At 35.2% G+C, this 22,444-nt stretch overlaps 1 protein-coding gene and 1 pseudogene across 2 annotated transcripts in view; one reads left to right on the plus strand and one right to left on the minus strand.

Annotated features, from left to right (window-relative positions):
• Window positions 1–1,247: 1,247 nt before the first annotated feature.
• P4HA1 (prolyl 4-hydroxylase subunit alpha 1) overlaps window positions 1,248–22,444 on the minus strand; it is a 97,712-nt gene continuing 76,515 nt past the window's right edge. For both annotated transcript variants that reach the window (XM_006060593.4, XM_006060591.4), the window contains exons 10-15: window positions 17,888–17,987; window positions 10,346–10,399; window positions 7,871–7,936; window positions 4,398–4,466; window positions 3,821–3,917; window positions 1,248–2,333 (exon numbers count right to left, since the gene is read on the minus strand). In XM_006060593.4, the coding sequence (XP_006060655.1) occupies window positions 2,263–2,333; window positions 3,821–3,917; window positions 4,398–4,466; window positions 7,871–7,936; window positions 10,346–10,399; window positions 17,888–17,987 (457 nt within the window). In that variant the 3' untranslated portion in view covers window positions 1,248–2,262. The remainder of the gene's footprint in view (window positions 2,334–3,820; window positions 3,918–4,397; window positions 4,467–7,870; window positions 7,937–10,345; window positions 10,400–17,887; window positions 17,988–22,444) is intronic.
• Window positions 4,587–5,038, plus strand: LOC123465655 (annotated as a pseudogene).

The following is a 22,444-nucleotide window of genomic DNA, read 5'->3' on the forward strand; positions in this document are numbered from 1 at the left end:
GTTTACTGCTTACAATGGAACCCTTTTTATGCTGTAGTAACCATTTTATTATAAATTCACCAAAGTACATGGTTGGTTGCTTCTTTCACTACTGCATTTACCATCTAGCTTTCTGAGGAATCCTAAAGTCACTTCATTGTCTTTTAAAACAATCCTACTAGTTATGACTTACCCCGATTGAGTGTTCTGGTGAACTCTCCCGTTCACTCCTGTCAACTTGATGATACTGGTGATAATTCTATGGTTAAAGTTAATGAACGATGAAACTTCCAATCTTAAAGGATGGACACTTAGGGTTGGTGAGGAAACTACATTTTCCATCATAGCTCTAGCTCTCATTTATTTTAAAGTTCACCATTAAAAAAACTGCAAAGTTTTACACTGGAATTTTTTTTTTCTTCTTTGCATTTATAAAGAAAAATAGTTGGTAATTATAAAACTTGGGAGGTTTCTGTAAGACCTAACTAACACTGAAAAGAGTTTACCAATTCCTGTGTGGGGTTTGGGGGTTAAATATAATGATGCTGTTAAGATTATGGAATATAGCACTTCCTTTCAAAATAGGTATTTTTTATTCTAGCTAAAACACATGTGGCCATAAAGATTATATCCATTCTTTGAACCCCTATTTTATTTCTACAATTTTGAATTTACATTGCTTCCATCTAAAAAAAAGATTTTTAAAAAATGATCCGTGGTCAGAAAATCTGAGTAGGTTAATGAATTTAATCCTCAACTTCTTACTAAAATACTTGTAGTGGAACAAAGGACAGGTGGAAGAAAGAAACTTCAGTTAACTTTTTACCAATTGTTTTTGAATACCCTGTTTCTCAGAGAATTAACCAAATTCCTATTTGAATATTGTGTGAAGGATAAAGAGCCCTTTTATGAACTAGGATTCACCATAAGAAATGTAAAGGTTAGCTTAAAGGGTCAAATAACATACTTCCTTAGGTTCAGAGCTTTCTATTACCACACCATATAGCTGAATAAAATAAAGTCTTATATAACATTATTGTAAAAATTCCATAACCATAGTATTAAAGATTAGAGCTCCCTTTGAAGGTAACGTATTTGATTAAATATCTGAAGGTTTAGAGAGCCTACATTTTCTACCATAACAATGAGACTTTAGAATGAACGAACATCGAGAATAAATCTAGGTCCTAAATATAAAGAAATAACCTGTTATTGCAGTAGCATACATTCACATTCAAATATGAAAAATACGACACAGAAAACAGAAACATTTTTAAAAAAAGGTTTAAGATCATAAATAGGTTATTGTCACAACACATTTCAGAATTGAAGAAACAAACATTTTGACTGTTTAGGAAAAACTTTTTTTTTTTTTTTTATCAATTCCCTCATCATTGAAAGAACTTGTACATTTTAAAATTTCCAGTCTCCTAAGGCACAGTATTTATTTAATCTGAATGCCAACATCATCATCCCCCGCTGTCTATAGCTGGAACAAGAGGCAAGGAATTAGCACTAAGGAAAACAACAAAAATTTCTGGACAAAACCATGAGTCATTTAAGAAAAAGCAGAAACAGACTAAGCCATGATCATTTCTGTTAAGAAGGCCAAAACTTTTTAATGTAGGACCTTCTGTTAAATTTTTTTAAATCAAAGTATTTTAACTCAAATTTAATTCACCACAGAGGAGCTATGAAAGGAGCAGATTGGTAAAGAATACTTTAGAAAGGACTTGGGAGAAGAAAAAATCTACTTAGTAAACAAAGGGGCAAACGTTAAACTGAACCGTTTAGAGGGCTAATTTATTCCTAGTCGTCAGGCAGATCCAGAAGAAAGTTAAGACTAGGTAAATGTAGTACCTAGGTATACACGGTAAGGCATCTGCTCCTTAATCAGATGGACCATTTTAGTCCACCACCCACCAACAGAGATACACTGAAATATTATAATCAAATGCTTGAGTTTTTTTTTTCCAACTAAAAAAATTTTTTTAAATATAAAGGTAAAAGTTCCTCATTTTTAACCCTGCCTTTTTGTCCTCTGTGATACCAACTGAACTTCAAGGTTTTTTATATGTACAATGTGGTGATTTAGTGTTACTTTTAAAAGAAAAAAAAAAAACCCACAAAGTTAGTGATTGTCCACAGATGAAACATGGGATGAGGTTCATGACTGAATCAATCACGGAGTGTTAGTCAATTGTAAACTCTTGAAAGTTAAGACTGGGAATTGTGTGTATCAGACACATTAGAGTACAACAGGAGAGAAAGAAAGTTCATTTGTCATTCCAATTCTGACAAGGTGCATGGTCTTCGAAATTCCTGTCCACGTTCATGGAGCCATTTATTGGATACTGTGAAAGAACAAAATATATTAATGTATCCTGCTATCTAACTAGTACTGAATTAACTTCTGAGATAAAGCTCTATAATGAAGTTTCAACATGGATTAAAAAATTCAAGACCAAAACCAGACAAAGATGCATGCTACTGAGGCTTTCAAGAACTTCACTAAATGACGGAGACACAGATTTTATATGTATGTACATTTGAGAATCTGTAAATGTACATTTCTTAAAGTTTCTAATGTTCAATCTAAGGCTTGTGATGTAGGTATGTGTTCGTTGCCCAGTCATGTCTGACTGTTTGCGACACCATAAACTGTAGCCCACCAGGCCCCTCTGTCCATGGAATTCTTCACACAAGAATACTGGAGTGGATTGCATTTCCTTCTCCAGGGGATCTTCCTGACCCAGGGATCAAACCCTGGGTCTCCTGCATTGCAGGCAGATTCTTTACCATCTGAGCTACTAGGGAAGCGATGTAGGTATAGACAGAACAAAATACTGTTTTACCTGCTCACAAAATACAACTTCTAATACAAAGACATTTAAAAGATGAACGTAAAGTCTCCACGTTAAAGAAGCAACTCTATGATTAATCTCTCCTATTAGGTGCTCATTAAGTTTCCTGTGTTCCAAGATACTGTTTAATACACCCCAAAAGGAATTAATTTCCTTCTTCCCCTATATTATAGAACATGGCATCAACATGTATAAAATATCTAAACTAACTCTTACTAATTCCTTACTAACTCTTAACTAGTCTGTTACCTTTCTTAACCTGTGCAGCCAATCTTTCATTCATTAAACCCTGTCATTTCTCCTCCTTTGATCTCTTCAATCTGTTCACTGCTCTCCAAATCTTCTGCAGCTGTCTTAGTCCAGCCTTTTATCATCACCCACGCAGACAACAGGAAACAGCCTTCTAAACTCATCTCTCCTGTGCTAGCCTCTCTTTATTCTAGTCCAGTGGTTCACAAATATAAACATCATTTCTCTTAAATCTTTGAAGTGTGGCCAAGTGACACATACTAAAATAGTTATGGGGTTAAATGAATCTTTATTAAAATAATCTTACCCATTTCTATTCCCTTTTTTTAACGTGGCCAGTTCTATACTTGCATGACCCTTGAGAGTACCTCTCCAGCCTCATACGAGTCCTGGCCCTGGTCCCTAACATGCTTGGAAAACAACTGCTTATCTTCAAGACCAAACAGAAAAATTAAAACTTCAAAGAAGCCTCCCTAAATGTAAGTAGTTACTGTCTTCTGTTTACATCTTTGTATTATTTATTATATACTACATTATATTCTACCCACTAATGTGTCTGAGACAACTATGAATCCCAAGAGAGGAAGATATTGTCTAACTCAACTTTGACTCATATAGTGTTTCTCAGAGTAACAAGTGGAAATAGTGTTTAAAATGTCATAAAAAATAATTCCAAAATAAGAGACCAAAATCATAAATTCTATTCAGAAAGTACAGGAAATATTTACCCCATTTGTTTCCAACCAGCACTGGACAGGCTGCATGCCGTGTACTATAATCTCCTTCTCCACTGGCAAACAGATTATACCAGAAAACAGCAGTTCCCTGAGGAGAACAATACAAAATTATCCCCAAATAAAGTATCAGGTTATCACTTTTACAGTAATTAAATTTTCCTGTGTTTTATGGAAATAATTCCCCATGGCAGCACTATATCTTCCTTGAATAGAATTCTGAAAGTATGACATAACTTACAAAATTTTGGCAATGACATGAAAACATTAACAAAGAAGTGTGTTTGCCAAAGCTAACACATCTTATAAATAGCAAGCATCATATGGAACCCATTTTAAAAGTGAAAACTTCTAAATACTAATCCCTGGTTGTTCATACTTCTGGGTACCCATGGTAAACTGTACAAAAAAAAAAAAAGTAAAGATTTTCCTATAGATAATGTATTCCTTAAGTATACTACCTTTTAAAATGTTATTTATTTTTATAGATAAATAACTATAGGTATCTCTCTTCCTGAGGGGAAAAAAATACAGAGAAACACCCCCAGCTAAAATGACAAATCCAGCTTACCTTTTTCGGCCAAACACTAGCTCCTACTTCAGGAAAAACAGTGGCTCCTCCTGCTAACACATCACTCATCTAATAAGAGATGACAGAGTATTATCAAAAGTGCTGGTGGAGTAAAATTAAACACGCCCCTTTCGAGGCCCATGCGTGTCTCCCACTGCTTCCCATCTCACCCCTGGCCCCTCAGGCTAATTCACCAAAACGACCAACTCAAAGGGCAAGAGGAGGGGCGCCCACTGCGTGTTCTCTAGGCCTTTCAGAAAACATGGAGTTGTTCCTTTGGCCACATACATGCGAATCTACAAGAAGGGTGATATTATAGATATCAAGGGAATGGGTACTGTTCAAAAAGGAATGCCCCACAAATGTTACCATGGCAAAACTGGGAGAGTCTACAATGTTACCCAGCATGCTGTTGGCATCACTGTAAACAAACAAGATTCTTGCCAAAAGAATTAATGTGCCGAGGTAGATTCCTGAAATGTGTGAAGGAAAATGATCAGAAAAAGAAGGAAACCAAAGAGAAAGGGACTTGAGTTCAGCTCAAGTACCAGCCTGTTCCACCCAGAGAAGCACACTTCATGAGGACCAATGGAAAGGAACCCAAACTGTTGGAGCCCATTCCGTATGAATTCATGGCCTGATGGGTATAAAAATAAAGATCTAGACTCTACAAATGTTTCTCTTAATTGAGTAGAGGTGTTGTGTCCAAATTCAGTGGGTGATGTGTTTTCAAATTTACTGTTTTTTCTTCCTGAAAGATGTAACAGTTGTTCAGTATGCTCCATTGGTTAATAAACTGCCAGATATTAAAAAAAAAAATTAAACATGCTAATGTGAGATAGACATGATACTGAATACTAGAATGAGAATGCCTGGACTTCTAATTACATAGATGGGTTGGTGCATGCTGGTCAGTTTTTAAAAAACAAGATGCCATTTGGGTTTACATACATACATAAAAGCAAAGGAAAGATAAAGTCAGCAAAGGAGATTGGAAAAGGATTTGGGAATAGCTATTTCTTTTATAGCCAGAGGTAAAAAGAGAGGATTTAAAACTGACAAATTGAGTAACATAAGGGTATAAATATGTATTATATAGCACTAGAATATCACCTCCATAGGGGTAGGAATTTTCACCTGTTTTATTGCTGAGCTTCAGTGTCTAAAATGGTACCTCAAAATAGTAGGTATTCAATAAATATTTAAATAAATGAATTCAAACAAAATAGAAATAAACTAAGAGAAAAGTAACAAACTACAACCAGTTTTGTCATTTCTCAGGTAGGGTATCAACACATGGCAACTAAAAATTAGAAAATTAAGAGATTTATAAAGTTATAGTCTTAAACCAGAATAAAAACACAAATCTTCCAAATAAATTGAAGAAGTACATGCACAAAATGAGGCAAAGGAAACACAGATCATAGAGTGAAGATTTTTTTCAAAAAAATAAGTATAATATAGTGTATCATCAAGCAAAAATCCATCTATATGCTAGAATCAGTGATTATATAGGCAAATGCTATACCAAGCCACCAGGGAAGCTATACCAAAGAAAACAGAGTCTGACCTTAATATTAAACAGTTTAAAGTGAGTGATATAAACAAGTGTATTTTACTGTGATACATGTATAATCAGTATAAAAGACCTGATCGCTCTTAAGCAATGAAAAGTTAACTTTGGATAAATTTAAACTTTGTGCTATGGGCCCATCTGGGAAGACCACCAAATAGTGGGGAAAAAAAATGAAAACTAATTAATAAAAATGATATATTTAACTAAAGGGGGACCTAATTAATATATAGTCTAATAATTACAAATCTAACATTTATGAATACTGGACCAATTAATACAGCATCATGTATGCCTGCTTTTATGAAACAAACATAGCCAAAAGCAAATGCTTAATGGCTCTTAAATAGCTGAAAAGATGCTCAACCTCTCTAATAAGAGAAATGCAAATTAAAACCACAATAACTGCTAATCTGATGAAGTAACTGTACAGATAAAAAGTTTGACAAGCATCACACTTGAAGATGGTATATAAATCAGTACAAGTCTACAGATCTCACCTCTAGAAAATATACAAAGACTTCACAACACGAATTTTTGCATAATGTTATCAGCTTCTCCCTTGGTTTTCCCTCTCTCATTCTTAATTTATCTTATACATCTTAAATCCTTTTTTTATGGTGTCTTAGATCCTTCTACAAACCAGATGGAGTTGTGAAAGGGATGAGGAGAGCAATCAGGAGAGTGACAAGGTAGGTTGGATACAGGGAAAGAGGTCTGTTTAAAAAAAAAAAAAAGGGAGGGAAAGAAGAATGATCCAAAAAAAACTGGGTGAAAGACAAACAGAAGGGAGCAGGGAGCAAGGAAGAAAGAAACCATATGGACTAGGGAGACACAGATCTGGTAGGGAGTGAAATAAAATAGGTAACAAAAAGATTCAATTTCATATAAATCAAAGGAGGATAGGGGATGGAAACAACAATGAAATAAGCAAAATTAAGTCAATATAAAATACATCTTTTAAAGTTAATGACGGTTACAACACTGTAGGAGACTGTACTTGCTAAATCTAATATACCCCAATATGGGCTGTCCCATGTGTTCTTTTTACATGACAGGGACATGCTGCCTGAGTGGTAGAATCTGTGTCTATGTTCCTTCCCTCTTGAAGCATGGCAGACATCTATAATGGCCTCAATTAATAAAATAGAGCAGAAGTGACACTATTTGACTTTGGAGCATGGCTAAAAAAATGTCATGTACTACCTTTTGTGGGAGGATACTTGCTCTTAGAATCCAGTCACCATGCTGTGAGGAAGCCCAGGCCAAAAGTCAGTATTTTGGTCAGCTTCACTCTCAATCTTCAAAGTGACCCCAAGTGCCAGCCATCATGAGAGATTCAGAGCAAGAACCATGAATAAAGCCCACTCTCACCACCATGAAAGGTAAAAATCAAATTATTAATTTAAACCATTCAGTTTTGGCATGATCTGTTATGCAGCAACAGATAACTGGGGCAAATATTATATGATCAAAGCTTGGTTCTTTCTATATGTGTCAATAGATAAACAATTTTTAAAAATATCATACTGTTTTGAAACTAATGAACAATGTGAGAACGGTTACCCTTGAGGAAAGGGCTTCTAGGGTGCTGTAATGTACTATTTCTTGGTCTGAGTGCCAAATACACTAGATATGTTCATTTTGTGAAAATTTATCAAGTTAATACCTATGATTTGTACACTTTTCTGATATGATCATTTTAACTTTCTTCCTCAGGCTGTAGTAAGTACAATCTGAAAAAGTGATAAATGAAAAAAAAAACTTAACATCTTAGTTGAATGTGTCTTACAACTGAGTAAAGAGGGTTAAGAGCTAACCAAAGCAAACATCTAAACACATTAAAATAAGTCATGTGATCAAATCCCAACCTAAAATGAAAATTTTAGCTATAACTTACATAAAACAGCCATGTAGCGATTCTATTTCCTGTCCCCAGCTCTTTGAAAGCATCTGGCTCATCTTTCTGTGAATAAAATACAATTCAGTGATGTAAAATTCAGTAATTCAAGTTCTCCACAGGCAACTAAACATCAGTAAAATGCTGAACAGTATGCTAAAAATAGCCCCTAAGGGTTCCTTTGTAATACCCAGTGCACTACATACAAAAGGCTCTCAGGTATTTGTTGTCTGTTGATTCAACTAGTACACTGAATACTTTTGATAAGACCATTTGGGGGGAAAATTAGTCTATACAATGAAAACCAATATCTACTATCCACAGATTGTTTTAAAAATTAACAACTATAGTTTTCGCTTCCAAACAAGCAAGACATCAGAGACCTTCAGCCCCATTCATTAAATCAATTCTCTGTGGGTAAAAAAAATAACTTTGAGATTTACTTTGAACTCATGATCTATTCAAATATTCACACTGCTACTATTCCTGTCTTTTGACTGTCAGCACTTTAATCTGGCTAGAGAATTTACATCTGGCTATTTAAAGCTAATTAAAACACAGAATAGTCTCTTGGCGTTTTCTAAAAAAAAAAAAGTATTTTATTTTTCATACAGAAATTTATACACATTCCTTTGTCATATCCTCAATATGTCCCTTAATATCTTTCAAAGGATGAATGATTAAACTGGTATTTCCATACCACAAGAAACTACTCAGCAATAAAGAGAAACACCCTATCAATATGCTCTGCAAAAACATGGATGAATCTCAAGGGAATTATGCTGAGTGAAAAGAAACCATCTTAAAAGGATGCATGCTGTATATAACATTTATGAAATAACAATTATCATAAAGAACAGATTAACGATTACCAGCAGTTAGGGATAGCAGAAGGGTATGTGGAGCGACAGAGTAGTATACAGGGAGTCTTATGTGATGGTGCAGTTATGTATCCTGACCTGTGCTGGTAGTTACACAAAGCTACACGTGTAAGAACTATACACATATACACACGAGAGCCAGTAGAACTGGTGAAACATGAATAAGCTCTGTTGCTTGTGCCAATTTTCTGGTTTTAATAATGAACTATAGTTATGCAAGATGTTAACACTGAAGGGTGCATGGGATCTTCCTATACATTTTTGGGGGGCAACTTCCTAGGAGTCTAATTATTTCAAAATACAAATCTAAGAAAAAAAGTTTAGTTACATTAATGTCAGAACTTAAACTGTAGTCTTTCACATCATCCAAGATCCTAAGACATTTTTCAGTAATTGAAAATAGACAGAAAACAGACTAAAAATATATTCTTTGCTAGCCTATACACAGAAAGTATCTAGGATTTTAGGATTAAGTCAGTCAAGGAATATAACACAATATATTAACAGACTATGTTTTCTTTCCAAAGAATATACTCTTATTTAAAAATGGTAATAAATCAAGAAGTTTATCAGTATACTTGGCACATTTCTTAGAATTCATGTAATTATAATAAAGCTTAAATTAAGATTTGGTAATGACATAATTCATAGCTCCATATGTTAAAATTACTTTTATTTAAAAGGTTAAATACTTAACCAAGAGTACTTGGGCACGGATGGGTTTTTAACAAACTGCTTTACTATTATTTTTCTTCCAGTCTCTGCATCTATTTTTTTTTTTTTTCCAAAATGTATTCCTGTAATTCCTGCAGATTTACTGGCCAATTCACTACAGCTGTCTCTAATCTGTTTAATCCACTAAATTTAAGATTTCAAAAAATTTTCAACCTGAAGATTCTATTTCAGTTAAATCATTTTGAGAATTTAAAAATAAAAGATAAGACAAAAATGAATAAAGTATTGTATAGTTATTTTATATTCTATATCTGATCACTGAGGTACCAACACCCTGGGGGCATCTATAGCTGCTAGCAGGCCTATGCTTTCAAACTGCCCAAAGAAGCTCCCCATAATACATCTTACTCAAGCCAGGATGCAAAAGGAAACTCCTGAAGTGTCCTGACTCAAAGCAGATGATTTTCTAGGCCATCCTTTCTTTCTCTGTATGCCTTTAGAGATTTAGGCTTTATGCAGGGATCTCAGTCAGTAGCCTACATTTATGCAGGCCCTCTCATAGAGCTATTAATCTCCAAAGCTCTACAATCCTGGAGGTATATGCCTTCAGCCTCAGCCTTTTTGCTTCCTTTTAACTCTCTAATTTTAGTCTCTAGATTTTCTTTGTTCAATTTGCCTTTGAGAACTTCCTTTACTTTCCCCAAAGCTCAGCAATGCATTTAAAAGTATCCTAAATTCTTTTCCATGTCTCTAGTTGTTTCTTACTGCTAAAATATCTATCCCACCATGCTTCCACAAATGAGCTACAAACCTCTTCCAAAATAAGCTATGAAGTTATAATTCTAAAATAACAGAATTAACATGTCATGCCTAAGCTTCAGTGGAACTCCTACATTCTCCATTTTTTTTGTTTACTTACCCGTGCAAAATCAAAATGGGGTTCATACTGTCCTCCAACTCCATAATTTGCTACCTGCATGAGAAACAAGGCATGAATAAAAGAACTATCAAGATTACTATTCAAAAAAACCTGAGTCCCATTTTGATCTCTTATATATCACAGTTAGGTACTTCTAAATAAATAAGAAGCAAAGCATTTTTTTTTTAATTAGTTTCTAAGAAATCAAGGATGAAAAACTAAGAGCTGTTATACGTTATTTTAGAATCTCAGTTAATATGCTTTTCTTTAGCAAATGTTTGGAGCACATGATTTTCCTAATATATAACAAACTTTGATTTTTAGAATTAGTTTTCTAAAATTAGAATTTCACAATTTTTATTATTGTCAGTAAACACTTTCCTTGAGAATTTAAATCAAGATTCATGTTTCCCAAAGCCCAAAATACTGGCCAATTTCCAATCTACTTGAATGAAATCCCCTTTGGATATGTATTTTTTCCCTACTTAAGTAAAAAAAGAGAAGAAGTTAACACCAATTTAATTATTCCTGTTGGAAGGCCCTGACAACTTCATTTGGATGTGACAAATGTCCCAGTGAGAAGCAACAAAAGAAAGTAAGAAAAATATTTGGTCTGAGTTCATGGTCCAGATTTCTTAGTTAAAATACAGCATATGTAACTTTGGATACAATCAGTTTTCTTGTTTGTAAAATAAAGATAATGTTAACTACCTCTTTTCACCCCAATATGACAAAATGCTAACAAAATGAAAGGAAAATGTGAGCTAAAGAGCATTGTTGATAAAATGAGTACATAATGCTACATAATGCTAAAGAGCATTATTGATAAAATGAGTACATAGTTACAACTTTGCTCACAGCAAAGTCCAAGTCTTATGTAAATTATTATTACTGTGGATAATTTACTTCTTATGTTGTAGATACCTTGGTTTGGATCAGACTATTCAGTCAGAAACATCAAGTAGCCTGAAAGAGCCTGTGATGGTTAGGCAGGTAAGAATAAATACAAATTAGGAAAGAAAAGACACATCATAGCTTTTATTTTTTTAATAATCAAATGAGTACCAAGGAAGATGTAGATGACCATGGAGTAAATGATAACTTACTTAGGCAAAGTTAAATATAGGCAGTCCTGTTTTGCACAGTTCTAAAATGCACACATCACAGATATCATGGTTTAGCTAACCATTAACACTAGACCCCCAACAGCACAGTGGGGGTTACCATGTTACATTAACTGTGAGTAATTATATACAATACCACAGTAATTACTGTATATAGTAGCAAATATTGATACTAGCTCTTCAGTCCACAAATTACTATATAAATAACAGCTAGACAACACGACCAATGACCAACCACTTCTTTAAAGTATCAATGATTGGCCACTGCATATGTTATTCAGTTCTTGTACAGACAGCAAAGCATATGCCTTATTCTCCAGTAAAAATCTATGTGATGTCTTGCAATAATAGACAATTAGAAGAAATTGGCCAACAAAGGTAACTGCAGGAGAGAAATGGAAAGCAATAATGCTGTAACTGAAATTGAAATCAAACTGAAATGGACTCGGTTCTGGGACAAGATGGGAAAAGATGAGTAGGACCTGAGCTCACCTCTCTCATGATGTGACTGATAAGGGATTAATCTCCAAAATACACAAACAGCTCACACAGCTCAGTATCAAAAAACAAACCCTAACAAAAAATGGGCAGACGATCTAAACAGATGTTTCTCCAAAGACATACAGATGACCAAAAAGCACATGAAAAAAAAATGCTCAACATCACTATTAGAGAAATGCAAATCAAAACTATGAGGTATCACCTCACAAGGGTCAGAATGACCATCATCAAAAAGTCTAGAAACAAACAATGCTGGAGAGAGTGTGCAGAAAGGAGACCCCTCCTACACTGCTGGTGGGGATGTAAACTGACAGAGCCACTACAGAGAACAGTATGGAGGTTCTTTAAAAAATGGAAAACAGAGCTTCATATAATTCAGCAATCCCACTCCTGGGCATATATCCAGAGAAAACCATAATTCTAAAAGATACATGCACACAGATGTTCACTGCAGCACTATTTGCAACAGCTAAGACATTTAGGAAGCAACCTAAGTGTCCACTGACAGAGGAATAGACAAGGATGTGGAATATACTTATCAACAGACTGTTGCTTAGCCATAAAAAGGAACGAAATAATTCCATTTGCAACAACATAGAGATTGTTATACTAAGGGAAGGAAGTCAGAGAAGGACAAATATCATTTGATCACTTATATGTGGAATCTAAAAAAATGATACAAATGAACTTACAAAACAAAAACCAGATTCAGAGAACAAGCTTATGGTTGGGGGTGGGGGAAAGACTAACGGAAAGGGACAGATAGGGAGTTTGGGATGGACATAAACACACTGCTATATTCAAAATGGATAACCAACAAGGACCAAGATGGGAGGGGAGTTTGGGGGAGAGTGTGTGTGTGCACACGCTTAGTTGTGTCTGACTCTTTGTGACCCCATGGACTGTAGCCCACCAGGCTCTTTTGTCCATGGAATTTTCCAGGAAAGAATACTGGAATGGGTTGTCATTTCCTCCTCCAGGGGATCCTCCCAACCCAGGAACTGAATCCATATCTCCTGCACAGGCAGGCAGATTCTTTTATCACTGTGCCATCTTGGGGAGAATGGATACATGTATATGTATAGCTGAGTCCCTTCACTGTTCACTATCACAACATTGTTAATCAGCTATACTCCAATACAAACTACAAAATTAAAAAAAAAAAAACACAAAAAAACACACTTATGGTTACGAAAGCAGAAAGGTGGCAGGGAGGGATAAATTAGGAATTTGGGATTAACATAAACATACTAGTTAATATGAGGCTTCCCAGGTGGTGCAGTGGTAAAGAATCTGCCTAGGGGATTTACGACTGAGCAGTGCGTATATACACACACACAACTACATATAAAATAGTAACTAATAAGGACCTACTATATAACACGAGGAACTCTACTCAATACTCTGTAATAACCTATAGGGGAAAAGAATCTGAAAAAGAATACATACATACAGATATGTGTAACTAAATCACTTTGTGGTATGCCTGAAACTAACACAACACTGTAAATCAACTATACTTCAATATTAAAAAGAAAACTCATGCTGATCCCCCCACAAATCAAACTAAAATGGAGATGAAGAATAAAAGACTGACAAGGAAAATGTTTCCAACTTTTGCTGTTTGAGAAACTCTAGATATGCAGTCAGAGGAATCTAGTGAAGGTCAGAGGAATTTTGTTGGCGATGAACTTATTAACATAAAGAAAGGGATCATGATGAAAAGAATGTAGATATCTTAGAGGAAGTGACTCTGGAAAAAAATCATCAATAAAAGATCTCTCAGAGATATTTAACAACATTAAAAGCAGAAAGGATAAAACACTAACAGCTGAACCAAACTTAGAAGCAGGACAATTTACAAAGAAAGAGAAAAGATGCTCACTCTGTATCATAAGTTTCACAATGAGAAGAAAGGAAACCACTGTTGATAAGTGCTTAAAGAAGTGAAGTGAAGTCACTCAGTCGTGTCCGACTCTTTGTGACCCTGTGGACTGTAGCCCACCAGGCTCCCCTGTCCATGGGATTCTCCAGGCAAGAACACTGGCGTGGTTGCCATTTCCTTCTCCAGGGGATCTTCCCGACCCAGGGATCAAACCCAGGTCTCCCGCATTGCAGGCAGACGCTCTAACCCCTGAGCCACCAGGGAAGCCCCTGAGAAGTACTTACAAAGATTTAAAACACTGTAATCCTCAATATTTCTAATATTTTAAATTACTGAGACAATTCAATAGTGAAGACTAGTTTTCAACAATGATGCTGGGACAACTGCCTATATAACCACATGAAAAGAATGAAATTGGGCTCTACCTTATATCATATATAAAAATGACTCAAGATGGATCAAAGACCTGAATATAAGAAATAAAACCATGAAAATTATAGGAAAAAACCACAGGTGTAAATCTTTATGTCCTTGGATTAGGTAATGGTTTCTTAAGACATCTTAAGCAAAAGCAACCAAAAAAAAAAAAGACATAGCAGACTTCATAGAAATTAAAAATTTTTGCCAAAGGACACCATCAAGAAAGTGAAAGACATCCCAGAGAACGGGAGAAAATATTTGCAAATCATATACTTAATATGGGTCCAGTATTCAGAACATAAGAACAACACTTATAACTCAATAAAAGATAACCCCATTAAAAAAACAGGCAAAGGATTTGAATAGAAATTACTTTCATAGATATAAAAATAATAAGTTCATGAAAAGATGCTCAACATCATTAGCAATCAGTTCCGTTCAGTTCCTCAATTGTGTCCAACTCTTTGCGACCCATGAACCCCCAGCACGCCAGGCCTCCCTGTTCAGCACCAACTCCCAGCGTTTACCCAAACTCATGTCCATTGAGTTGGTGATGCCATCCAATCATCTCATCATCTGTCGTCCCCTTCTCCTCCTGCCCTCAATCTTTCCCAGCATCAGGATCTTTTCCAATGAGTTAGTTCTTCGCATCAGGTGGCCAAAGTATTGGAGTTTCAGCTTCAGCATCAGTCCTTCCAATGAACACCCAGGACTGATCTCCTTTAGGATGGACTGGTTGGATCTCTTTGCAATCCAAGGGACTCTCAAGAGTCTTCTCCAACACCACAGTTCAAAAGCATCAATTCTTTGGTGCTCAGCTTTCTTTATAGTCCAACTCACATCCATACATGACCACTGGAAAAACCATAGCCTTGACTAGATGGATCTTTTTGGCAAAGTAATGTCTCTGCTTTTTAATATGCGGTCTAGGTTGGTCATGACTTTCCTTCCAAGGAGTAAGCATCTTTTAATTTCATGGCTGCAATCACCATCTGCAGTGATTTTGGAGCCCAAAAAAATAAAGTAAGCCACTGTTTCCTCATCTATTTGCCAAGAAGTGATGGGACCAGATACCATGATCTTCGTTTTCTGAATGTTGAGCTTTAAGCCAACGTTTTCACTCTTTAGTTCCTCTTCACTTTCTGCCATAAGGGTGGTGTCATCTGCATATCTGAAGTTACTGATATTTCTCCTGGCAATCTTGATTCCAGCTTGTGATTCTTCCAGCCCAGCGTTTCTCATGATGTACTCTGCATATGAGTTAAATAAACAGGATGACAATATACAGCCTTGACAAACTCCTTTTCCTATTTGGAACCAGTCTGTTGTTCCGTGTCCAGTTCTAACTGTTGCTTCCTGACCTGCATACAGGTTTCTCAAGAGGCAGGTCAAGTTGTCTGGTATTCCTATCTCTTTCAGAATTTTCCCCAGTTTATTGTGATCCACACAGTCAAAGGCTTTGGCATAGTCAATAAAGCAGAAATAGATGGTTTTCTGGAACTCTCTTGCTTTTTCGATGATCCAGTGGATGTTGGCAATTTGATCTCTGCCTTTTCTAAAACCAGCTTGAACATCTGGAAGTTCACGGTTCACATACTGCTGAAGCCTGGCTTGGAGAATTTTGAGCATTACTTTGCTAGCGTGTAAGATGAGTGCAATTGTGCGGTAGTTTGAACATTCTTTGGCATTGCCTTTGGGATTGGAATGAAAACTGACCTTTTCCAGTCCTCTGGCCACTGCTGAGTTTTCCAAATTTGCTAGCATATTGAGGGAAGCACTTTCACAGCATCATCTTTTAGGATTTCAAATAGCTCAAGGAATTCCATCACCTCCACTAGCTTTGTTTGTAGTGATGCTTCCTTGACTTCGCATTCCAGGATGTCTGGCTCTAGGTGAGTGATCACACTATCGTGATCATCTGGTTCATGAAAATCTTTTTTGTACAGTTCTTCTGTGTATTCTTGCCACCTCTTCTTAATATCTTCTGCTTTTGTTAGGTCCATACCTTTTCTGTCCTTTATCAAGCCTATCTTTGCATGAAATGTTCCCCCGGTATCTCTAATTTTCTTGAAGAGATCTCTAGTCTTTCCCATTCTATTGTTTTCCTCTATTTCTTTGCATTGATCATTGAGGAAGGCTTTCTTATCTCTCCTTGCTAGTCTTTGGAACTCGGCATTCAGATGCTTATATCTTTCCTTTTCTCCTTTGGTTTTTGCTTCTCTTCTTTTCAGAGCTATTTGTAAGGCCTCCTCAGACAACCATTTTGCTTTTTGCATTTCTTTTTCTTGGGGATGGTCTTGATCCCTGTCTCCTGTACAATATCACAAACCTCCATCCATAGTTCACCAGGCACTCCATCAGATCTAGTCCCTTAAATCTATTTCTCACTTCCACTGTATAATCATAAGGGATTTGATTTAGGTCATACCTGAATGGTCTAGTGGTTTTCCAGGGAAATGCAAATAAAAACCATAATGAAATAGCATTTCATACATATTAGAATAACCTTAATTTAAAAAAACGGGCAAGAACAGGTGTTGGCAAAGATGGGACAAAAATAGAACCCTGTACATTGCCAGTGGGATCGTAAAATCACTTGGCCATTTGGGATAAGTTTGTCAGCTCCTCAAGTATTAAAGATAACACATGACCCAGCACACTTCCTTTAGTAGATATATACCCAAGAGGAATTTAAATGTTATCTGTTCAAAACTTTGTAGACCAATGTTCATAGCATTAGTCATAATATCCAAAGAGTGGAAACAAATGTTCTTCAACTAATAAATAAAATGTGGTATATCCAATAAGAGAGTATTATTCAGACACGAAAAAGCATGAGGTGCTGATTCATGCTACAACACACATATAGCTTAAAAACATTGTTAAGTAAAATAACCCAAATATACCAAGCCACATATTGTATTACTCCATTTATATGAAATATGTAGAATAGGCAAATTCATAGAAAGTAGAGAAGCAGTGGCCAGGGGCACTAGAGCAGGGGAATGGACAGTGATTACTTAAATGGGGTTTCTTTTGGTGTGATGAAAATAGTGGTGATGATGTACAACCATGTGAATACTAAAACCAGGGTAAATTTTATGGTATATGAATAGAAAATAGAAAGAAAAAATTATTTATGAAAAACAGTGTATTAATAAATATTAGTATTACATATTTTTCATTTCCTTAGAAATTTATACTCAACAGTAAGAGTTTTTAATGTTTTGAGAAAAAATTTTAAAGGTCCCAGAAAAATTTCAAGTTTTCCCACTGATTATTAAGATCAGTGTACATGGTTTCAGCCTATATATTCACTTTTATAGTCACAAAGTATATTGCAAATTGAATACTGTCTGTACAGTGACAGAAAAATCTCATGTGAAACATCTTTTTAAAAAATTTTTTTTAACTTTTTATTTTGTATTGGAGTATAGCCAATTAATAATGTTGTGATAATTTGAGATGGATAGCATAGGGACTCAGCCATGCATATACATGTATCCATTCTCCCCCAAACTCCCCTCCCATCCAGGCTGCCACATAACATTGAGGAGAGTTCTCTATGTGAAGCATCTTTTGAAGAAGTTTAAGAATAATGTGATTACCTACCTGTAATTCCTCTGCTGTGGAGACATCTAGTCCTGTTAGATCTTGGATTCTCATATTAATTCGTGACACCACAGGGTTTTCATAACCAGACAGCCAGGCACTAAAAACATGAAGAAAATACTAGTTTTACTGATTAAGTTTCAATACATAAAGGCCATTTTAAAAGCCATAATATTATGGCTTTATCTATAACCATTTAGTTGATTTGCTTCTTTGATATGATTTTTACTGATGTTAAAGGATGTTAACAGTTGGAGGTTGGAAAGGGAAAAAATTAATATCATTTATTACAGAGTTTTCATGAAAACAGGTGGGTTAATGTAAGAAGGCTATAAAGGACTAACTACACAGAGAATTTCTTGTTAATTTTGAAAATATATATATATATGAAACAAATATATACATCAAACTGAAAACAACTGTTCATTCTAGGTAAGGTATAGCAACTGGCCAGGGTGGAGGTTAGGGATTTTAGCTTGATTTATATAACGCTAATATTTTATAAGGAAAAGAATTCATGTACTGATTGTATAAATAAAAAAGTTTTTAAAAGATACCCAACACACACAGGAGGATGGCTATAATCAAAAAGATGGACAATAACAAGTGTTGGTGATGACGTGAAGTAACCAGAAGCCTCATATATTGCTGGTAGGAAGGTAAACTAGTGCAGTCACTCTGGAAAACACTTTGGCAATTCCTCAAATTGTTAAACATAGAGTGACCTAGTAATTCCACACCTAGGTATGTGTATCCAAGAGAAATTAAAATGTGTGTTCATACCAAAACTTGTGCACATATGTTCACAGGAGCATTGCTAATAGCCAAAAAGTGGAAATAATCCAAATGTCCATCAACTGATGGACAGATACATAAAATGTGATATATCCATAAGATGGATTATTGTGTCACGAAAAAGAAGTACTGATACGTATGATATGTACCACAACATGGATGAACCTTGAAATCATTATGTTAAAGATAAATCAGATACAAAAGGTCACACACTATGATTCTATTTACATGAAATGTCCAGGTAAATCAATAGACAGTAGATTAGTGGTTGCCATTGAAGGGGGAATTAAGGAATGGTTGCTAATGGATACAGGATTTCCTTTTGGGTGGTGAAAATGTTCTGGAATTAGATAATGGTGATGACTGCACAGCTAAAAAGACTGAAAACCACTGAACTGCATACTTTAAAGGATGAATTTTATGGTATGGAAACTATAGTTCAATAAAATGGTACTGTAACATTCAACTCTCTCCTTTATGTATGCTTTTTCCCAGTCTAATAGACTTTCTTTCTTCACTTCTCTCACCAAGCTATGGTCCATCATTCCTACAGCATCAGCAATTTTTTTTAGTAGTGCCATGGCTGCAACATCTTAGTTTCCCAAAGAGGGATTGAACCCATGCCACCTGCAATGGAAGCGTGGTGTCCATTGGACCACCAGGGAAGTCCTTCAAAAGCATTCTTGATAAAAGCCTAAATTCAACTCTCTGGCAAAAAGACAATCCTGAATGAATTTCTTTTCTCCAAGCTTATACCTGTATTACCAAATTCTACTGGAGAAAATAATGAAATAAGGCAAATACATTCCACTAAAAATTCATGAACACTAACTCTAATTGGGCCTTACCCTCTCCTTTACTCTATACGCCAGCCCACCCATGACTCCCCCTTCACTCAGTGGACAACATATCTCCTACTTAGAAGACAAAACAGAAACTGTTCAATCTATTCCTGATACACAGTTCAATCTAGTTCATTCCAGTTCCAAGAGGAGATTTCTCTCCATTATCTAAGGCCAATCCTCTGCCTTAGATTCTATTATCTCCTGCCATTTCAGGAATCATGAATCATTGATTAGCCCTTCTCTCTCTTACATAATCAACATCCATTCTCAATAATTCCTCCCACAGCTTTTAATAGCGCTTAAGACTCTCCCATTAAACAAATAAGCAAAATTTTCAAATTCTTTCCCTCAATTCTTTCTCTCTCCAGCTACCAACTTCTTTCTCCTCCCTCTTCAAGTCAACCTTTTCACAGACTCCTCACTTCTCAATCCATTCCAATCTAAATTTAATCTCTATCACTACATTGAAACTGCTCTTGCTAACATCACTCATAATCCTACTGTTATTAAATCTAACAAGATTTTCTGATTTTTCTCACAGTTATTTGCTCTTTTAGTAATGTTTCACAATGTTCATCCCTCTTGAAACTCTCCTCCTCACTCAAGCATTCTCCAGGTATTCCTTGCTTACTAACTATTTAGCCTGAAGTCTCCTGTTCTCAAGAACACCTTCACTTTTACCATTTTAGCAAATTATCACTTTCACTTTATAGTTTTAAAATTATAAAAGCTTGTTATAGTCAACATTATAATATGCCTGTTTATTTAACAAGACTATAACAAATGCTTGTTATAGTCAACAAATGGTTCTGGGACACAGGTTAACCATGTGCAAAAGAAAAGATGAACCCCCTACCTCATTCACATTATAATAAAAAAAAAATTAACTCAGAAGGGATTAAAGATCTAAATATAAGAGCTAAAACTACAAAGCGTTTTGGAAAAAAACACGATGTATATCTCAGTGACCTTAGATTAGTTATTGTTTTAGCTATGACCTCAAAAATAGAAAGAACAACATCAAACAGGACATCATCAAAATAAGCAGTATTTCAAAAGACATGAACTTCAGAACAGCATTATTCATAATAGCCAAAAAGCAGAAATAACCCAAATATCTATCAAAAGATAGATAAAATGTGGCATATCTATACAAAAGGATATTGCTCAACCATACCCTGAAAACATGCTAAGCAAAAGAGGCCGGACACTAAAAGGTCACGTTTATGATTCCATTTACACAAAATATTCAGGATAGGCAAATCCATTAAAAACAGAAATTAGATTAGTGGTTGCCCAGGGTTGGACAGGTAGCGGGGTAAGGATTGGATAGTTATGGCTAAGGAGTGTAAAACTTCCCTTTGGGGTAATGAAAATGTTCTAAAATTAATTGCGGTGATGGAGGCACAATTCTCTAACTATACTAAAAACCACTGACTTATACACTTCAAATGGGTGAACTGTATGGTATATAGTTCAATAAAGCTGCTTTGGGGGCACACCAAGCAGCTTGCAGGATCTTAGTTCTCCAACCAAGGGCTGAACCCATGCCTCCTGCATTGGAAGCTAGAAGTCTTAACCACTGGACTGCAAGGCAAGTCCCTCAATAAAGGTATTTTTAAAAGAAATACTTATTATAAAAATTTAAAAGAGTATAAAAGTACATCCCTTTCCTAGTCTCAAAACACTATTAACCAATAGATATATATCCTCTCAATAGCTTTTCCTGTGTGTAAACAAACTTACTGAGAGAATTAAAAAAAAAAAGAACCCACCCTTCAACCTTACACCTTAATATACACATACACTTTTTTCTCCCTAAAAATACTTCTGACATATTTCCTAGTTAATACACATAATACTACCTCATTTTTTAAAAAATTATTGTGGTAAAAAATATACAACATAAAATTAACCATTTTAACCACTTTTAAGAGTGCAATTCAAGGGTGTTAAATACATTCACAAAGTTGCACAAGCATCACCACTCTCTATTTCCAAACCTTTTTCTCCATCCCACACTGAAATTCTGTATACTCTGAAACAACAATTTGCCATTTCCTTCTCCTCCCAGGCCTGGGTAACCTCTAGTCCACTTTTTCTCTGTATGAACTTGCCTATTCTAGATACCTCCTGTAAGTGGAATCATATTTGTCCTTTTGTGCCTGGCTTATTTCACTTAGTATAATATCCTCAAAGTTCATCCATGTTACAGCATGTATCAGAATTTCAATCCTTCTAAAGGTTGAATACAGTCCATAATTTGTTTATACCACATTTTATTTATCCATTCATCCACAAATGGATGCTTGGATTGCCTCTATCTGTTGACTATCATGAATAAGGCTGTTATGAACATGGATGTACAAGTAATCGGTTTGAGACCTCTTTTCAATTTGGGGGGATATATACCTAGAAGTGGAATTTCTAGATCATATCATAATCCCATGTTCGACTTTGTGAGGAACTGCCAGCCTGTTTTCCACAGCAACTATACCACTTTACATTTCAATTTGTTACCTTTTTTAAATTACTGCTTTTTATTTTTAATATTAAAATATCTTTAATTCCAAGATGACCACAAAGGTCTATCAATAAAGCACTGGTTAAAAAAGGTTGTTTCTAATTTTTCTCTGTTACAAACAATATTGTAACAAACTTATGCATACCTTTTGCATACTTCTGCAAATATCTCTGTAGGATAATTTCCTAGATGTGGAAATACTACATGAGTTTTACATTTTGATAAATGATATCAAATTGCCCTCCAAAAATATTTGTGACTCATACTTCTATCAACTGTTTATGAGTACCCATTTCATAAAATCCTTGACAGTATAAATCTTTTTAATCTTTGCCAATCTTAGAGGCAAAAATATTTTAATTGTTTAAATTTTTTAAAAGTTTTAATTTGTAC

Source organism: Bubalus bubalis, chromosome 4 (genome assembly GCF_019923935.1).
Source record: "Bubalus bubalis isolate 160015118507 breed Murrah chromosome 4, NDDB_SH_1, whole genome shotgun sequence".
In the NCBI taxonomy this organism is placed as follows: Eukaryota; Metazoa; Chordata; class Mammalia; order Artiodactyla; family Bovidae; genus Bubalus; species Bubalus bubalis.